At 43.1% G+C, this 6,178-nt stretch overlaps 1 protein-coding gene across 7 annotated transcripts in view; it reads left to right on the top strand.

Annotated features, from left to right (window-relative positions):
• Nucleotides 1-6,178, top strand: part of LOC122555774 (diacylglycerol kinase delta-like) — a 152,516-nt gene that overhangs the window by 110,699 nt on the left and 35,639 nt on the right. For all 7 annotated transcript variants that reach the window (XM_043701902.1, XM_043701900.1, XM_043701899.1 and 4 more), the window contains one exon: nucleotides 5,437-5,547. In XM_043701902.1, coding sequence (XP_043557837.1) covers nucleotides 5,437-5,547 — 111 coding nt within the window. The remainder of the gene's footprint in view (nucleotides 1-5,436; nucleotides 5,548-6,178) is intronic.

The raw sequence follows: 6,178 nt of genomic DNA, 5'->3' as shown, positions 1-6,178 counted from the left end.
AGGTGCCGGTGTTGGACTAAGGTGGGCAAAGTTAAAAATCTGACAACACTAGGTTATAGTCCAACAGGTTTATTTGGAAGCACTAGCTTCCGGAGCACTGCTCCTTCATCAGGTAGCTGATAAATCTGTTGAACTATAACCTAGTGTTGTCTGATTTTTAACTTTGTTTCTGTGTTGCCAGCCCTGAGTAACATTGTTAAATCTTGCCAAATGCTGTTGAGTCTCAATTCAAAAAGATAATCACAGAGTGAGTTGCGATGAAAATCATGGGTCCCAGGCGCATAATGGAAGCAGCAGCTCCAGGCAAAGCAGACAGCAGAGACCGACACACTGAACACATGGCAAGTATCTCTGCTTAGTTATCATTCCCAGTGGATCCCTCACCAAATAAGAAAATGTCTCAGCATCCCATCCAGCTTTATCCTTTATGAGGTAAAGGAACGAGAGGCGGAGAAAACTTTGAGCAAGAGCCTGCTTGCTTGCTTTCTGTAACTGAACCTAGAACATAGCATTAGAGCTGGCAGCATCTGTGAAGAGAAACGTTTTGGGTCGACTGAGCCTCAGAACCCACAGATGCTACCATACCAGCAGAGTCTCTCCAACAATTTCTGTTTTTGTTTCTGATTTACAGCAGCCGCAGTTCTTTTGGCTTTTAACATATCATTAGGACTTGACAGAAATGTGGATGTAACAGCCCACAAGCTGCATCTTCTAACAGCCACACTGTAGGTATTTAGAACAATGAAAGGATCTTACACACATTACTGAAGCTAAGCTCCCAGCATCATAAGCCTTCACAAGCCATCAGCATTGAATAGTTCTTTGCGGAGATTAAACAAATGACTTATTTGTCTGACAGATGTTGTGCTTTGAAAAATATTTGCATGCTTCAGCAAAGCACTCAGATTTTATTGGCCAACCAGTCACCCAGCTTTTCTGCTCCTTCCCTCTTTGTCAGCTGGAACTCAGTCAGTCACATTTGCTTGTAAAGTCAGGCTCATTTGGGAATTAAAACACAACAGCGAATGCTGGAGATTGGAAACAAAACAGAAATTTCTGCAGAGACTCTGCTGATATGGTAGCATCTGTGAGAAGAAAGGACAGGAGTGGGAATTTGTGCTTGGAGTCCGAGGAGATAGGAGAGGTGCTAAATGAATATTTTTCATTAGTATTTACACTGGAAAGAGACAATGTTGTTGAGGAGAACACTGAGGTACAGGCTATTAGATGAGATGGGACTGAGGTTCGTAAGGAGGAGGTGTTAGCAATTCTGGAAAGTGTGAAAATAGATAAGTCCCCTGGGCCGGATGTGATTTATCCTCAGATTCTCTGGGAAGCCAGGAAGGAGATTGCAGAACATTTGGCTTTGATCTTTATGTCGTCATTGTCGACAGAAATTGTGCCAGAAGACTGGAAGATAGCAAATGTTGTCCCCTTGTTCAAGAAGGGGAGTAGAGACAACTTTGGTAATTATAGAGCAGTGAGCCTTACTTCAGTTGTGGGTAAAGTGCTGGAAAGAATTATAAGATATAGGATTTATTATTAACTAGAAAGGAACAATTTGATTAGGGATAGTCAACACAGTTTTGTGAAGGGCAGGTCGTGCCTCGCAAAGCTTATTGAGATGGTTGAGAAGATGAATGAGGGTATAGTGGTTGATGTGGTGTACATGGATTTCAGTAAAGCGTTTGATAAGGTTCCCCATGGTAAGCTGTTGCAGTAAATATGGAGGTATGGGATTGAGGGTGATTTAGTGGTATGAATCAGAAATTGGTTAGCTGAAAGAAGACAGAGAGTGGTGGTGGCAAATGTTCATCCTGGTGTTCAGTTATTAGTGGTATACCATAAGGATCTGTTTAGGGGCCACTGCTGTTTGTCATTTTTATACATGACCTGGATGATGGCGTAGAAGGATGGGTTAGTAAATTTACAAATGACTCTAAGGTCGGTCGAGCTGTGGACAGTGCTGAAGGATATTGCTGCTTACAGAGGGACATAGATAAGCTGCAGAGTTGGGCTGAAAGGTGGCAAATGGAGTTTAATGCAGAAAAGTGTGAGGTGATTCATTTTGGAAGAAGTAACAGTAATACAGAGTACTGGGGTAATGGTAAGGTTCTTGCAGTGTGGATGAGCAGAAAGATCTCCGTGTCCATGTACATAGATCCCTGAAAGTTGCCACCCAGGTTAATAGGATTGTTAAGAAGGCATATGAACCATGGGGTTATGTTGCAGCTGTAGGAAACTATGGTGTGGCCGCACTTGGAGTATTGCGTACAGTTCTGGTTACCACATTATAGGAAGGATGTGTAAGTTTTGGAAAAGATGCAGAGGAGATTTATGAGGATATTGTCTGGTATGGAAGGAAGGTCTTCTGAGGAAAGACTGAGTGACCTGAGGCTGTTTTCGTTAGAAGGAAGAGGTTGAGAGGTGACTTAATAGAGATGTGAAAGATGATCAGAGGATTAGATAGTGTTAGCAGAGAGAGACGTTTTCCTCGGATAGTGATGGCTAGCATGAGAGGACATAGCTTTAAATTGAGCGGTGATAGATATAGGACAGATGTCAGAGGGGTAGTTTCTTTACTCAGAGAGTAGTAATGGCGTGAAACTCCCTGCCTGCAACTGTAGTAGACTCACCGACTTTAATGTCTTTTTAAATGGCCATTGGATAAACATATGGATGATAATGCAACAATGCAGGTTAGTTCAGCTTCAGGCTGGTTTCACAGGTCAGCACAACATTGAGGGTCAGAGAGCCTGGACTGTGCTGTAATGTTCTGTGTTCTTTGAAAGCAAGATAATATTTCGAGTCTGGCGATTCTTCATCAGAACTGTTAACAGCTCAGGAAAGGTGGTAATATATTGAAGTGACGTTTGTGGGAAGGGGTTGGTCTTGCACAAGGTGACTTACTTGCCGATTTACTTCCTCCAACCTCAGTATCCAAGGCCTCAGGCACACCTTCCAGGTGAAGCAGCAGCTTACCTGCACTTCTCTCAACTCATTTATTTCATTCACTGCTCAGAATGTGGTCTCCTGTATATCGGGGGAGATGAAACACAGATTTGATGACCGCTTTGCTGAACACCTACACTCTGTCTGTAAAACATGACCCAGAGTTTCCCACTGCCTCCACTTCAACACACCACTGTGTTCCTACACCAACATTTCTGTCCCAGATCTGTTGCAGTGTTCCTTAACGCAAGTTCAAAGAACAACACTTCATTTTCCACTTGGGGATTCTGTTTACTCTCTGCTCATTCCTGAAGAAGGGCCTGTGCCCGAAACGTCGAATCTCCTGTTCCCTGGATGCTGCCTGACCTGCTGTGCTGTTCCAGCAATAAAGTTTCAACCAGTGGGGTTCTGTCCTGGTGGCGGTTGGAGGGGCGGGGCTCAAGGGCGGAGGAGCGGGAAGTGGAAGAGATGCGGTCTCAGTCTCAGTCAAATCCATCGAATTCAGCACCGCCTTCCTAACCTGCAATCTTCTTCCCGACCTCTCCGCCCCTACCCCAGTCTGACCTATCACCCTCACCATGACCTCCTTCCACCTATCACATTTCCGACGCCCCTCCCCCAAGTCCCTCCTCCCTACCTTTTATCTTAGCCTGCTGGACAAACTTTCCTCATTCCTGAAGAAGGGCTTATGCCCGAAACGTCGATTCTCCTGTTCCCTGGATGCTGCCTGACCTGCTCCGCTTTTCCAGCAACACATTTCCAGCTCTGATCTCCAGCATCTGCAGACCTCACTTTCTCCTCATTAAATTAGAAAGGCCAGAGATGTGACCATCACACTTTTTACATTGTACTCCATCTGAGCTGCATGAAGCAGGCAGCAGACATAGGCTGAGTATCTACCATCAGGGCAGTGAGGAGCTGGACTAGGGAATCTCACCAGAGTGGTTCCCACTGGTCTTGGTGGCAAGAGTGTTGAATGGCAACTGTCAGTAAGCAACTAGCTCCCCCTTTAGGTCAGTTGTTGGAATGCAAGTAAAAAAATAATTCTGAAAAAAGTTTTAAAGCAACAAAAACATTGGCAAGTATTAAAATAGATTTTCTTTTTAAAATCCATTTGTTAAACATGTATCAAAGCCTTTTCAGATGGCACTACTGCTTAAGTAACAAACCCCAGGTATCTTGACTTGTATAACCCATCAAAATATGTTAAACTGAGTTATCGATCCATGTAAGATTGTTTTTATTATTATGTTTCACTTTTATGCTCATTCCTAAACTACGTTCCAATGCATCCCTCCCAATATCACTCCTCATTTCTCAGAGTATCAGTTCTATTTCTTGAAACCTTATAAAAGAGCATTATCCATCAAGAGATCTGGAGTACAAAGATTGTTTACTGTGATTGCATTTGTAACCCAGCTTAACTGGAGTCTGTATAAGCAGCCCTCAGTCTCTGGTAATAGAATAATGTAATATGAAACAGACTCTTCGGCCTAACTAGTCCACTTGCCCGCACTTGGCCCATATCCCTCCAAACCTTTCCTATTCACATACTTATCCAAATACTTCTTAGATGTTGTAACTGTACCTGCATCTACCACTTTCTCTGGCAATTCATTCCACACACAAACCACTTTCTGTGTAAAAATGTTGCCTCTCATTTCCTTTTTAAATCTTTTGCCTCTCAGCTTAAAAATATGCCCCCTAGTTTTGCACTTGCCCACATAGTGTAAAGACTCTTGCTATTCACCTTATCCATGCCCCTCATGATTTTATAAACCTCCTATGTTCCAGTGTACAAAAAGTCGCAACCTACTTTTTTGACCCTCTTCCCAGAAACATCATAGTAAATCTTTTCTGAACCCTCTCCAGTTTAATAATATCCTTGCTATAGCAGGCGACCAGAACTGCACAAAGTACTCCAGAAGAGGCCTCACCAATGCCCGATAGAACCTCATCATAGAACGTCTCAACACCTGTACTCCGAAGGTCTGAGCAATGAAGGCAAGCTTGTTAAACACCTTCTTAAACACCCTGTCCACCTGTAATGTAAGTTTCAAAGAATTGTGTACCCAACCCCCTTGGCCTCTGTTCTGTAACACTACCCAGTTCCCTCATTGGAAATCCTTCTTTACACTGGATGTATTTTTGGAGACCACAACTCAGCTGGTCAGAGGATGACTATTTGAAGTAGATTCCTGATCAGGTGCCTTCCTGTCTTGAAGAGTCTTCTGGTTGTAGTGCAAATCTCTGGTTGTAGGCAATTCGCAGTTCAAAGTTATCGTATTGTGCATCCAACTCTCTAATAGCATCTCCTAGTTGGAAATGTCACTTTGTTGTGCGCTTTGCTGGTAAATAGTGCCATTATTTGGTGATGATCTGATGACTATACCTTTCCAAGGTAAAATTAATTGAAATGGTTGTTCTTTTCTCTGTTTGAATCTGCCATGCAAGAGGCTAAGTTTAATTTATTTTGTTCTTCAGAAATGGGTATACGGAAAAATGTGTAATGAACAATTACTTTGGTATTGGATTGGATGCAAAAATTTCTCTTGATTTCAACAACAAACGGGATGAACATCCAGAAAAATGCAGGTGAGAAAACCAGTAATCAATAGAGTGCTGCCCTGAAAAAATGGCCATTTTGTTACTACTCCAAAAGCTGCTGGTTTAACCCTTTCCCACCAAAGTTCACCTTTCAAAATGCACAAAGCGAGGGTCATTGACATCAAAAAAGAAGCCCAAAGTCTGAATTTGGCAGACACATTCTAGCTAAGTGTGCTTCAAATTCCTACATTGCTCATCAGATTAAATCCAAGAATTTCCAGTTCCACTTAGAGTCATAGAGATGTACAGCATGGAATAGACCCTTCCATCCAACCCGTCCATCCCAACCAGCTATCCCAACCCAATCTAGTCCCACCTGCAGCACCTTGTCCATATCCCTCCAAACCCTTCCTATTCATATTCCCATCCAGATGCCTTTTAAATGTTGTAATTGTACCAGCCTCCACCACTTCCTCTGGCAGCTCCTTCCATACATGTACCATCCTCTGCGTGAAAACGTTGCCCCTTAGATCTCTTTTATATCTTTCTGCTCGCACCCTAAATATATGGCCTCTAGATTTGGACTCCCCCACCCCAGGGAAAAGACTTGGTCGATTTATCCTATCCATGCCCCTCATAATTTTGTAAACCTCCAAAAGGTCACTCCTCAGCCTCCGAC

Source organism: Chiloscyllium plagiosum, chromosome 13 (genome assembly GCF_004010195.1).
Source record: "Chiloscyllium plagiosum isolate BGI_BamShark_2017 chromosome 13, ASM401019v2, whole genome shotgun sequence".
Taxonomy (NCBI): domain Eukaryota; kingdom Metazoa; phylum Chordata; class Chondrichthyes; order Orectolobiformes; family Hemiscylliidae; genus Chiloscyllium; species Chiloscyllium plagiosum.
The sequence above is the reverse complement of the archived record's forward strand: the minus strand, read 5'-3'. Positions and strand labels throughout refer to the sequence as shown.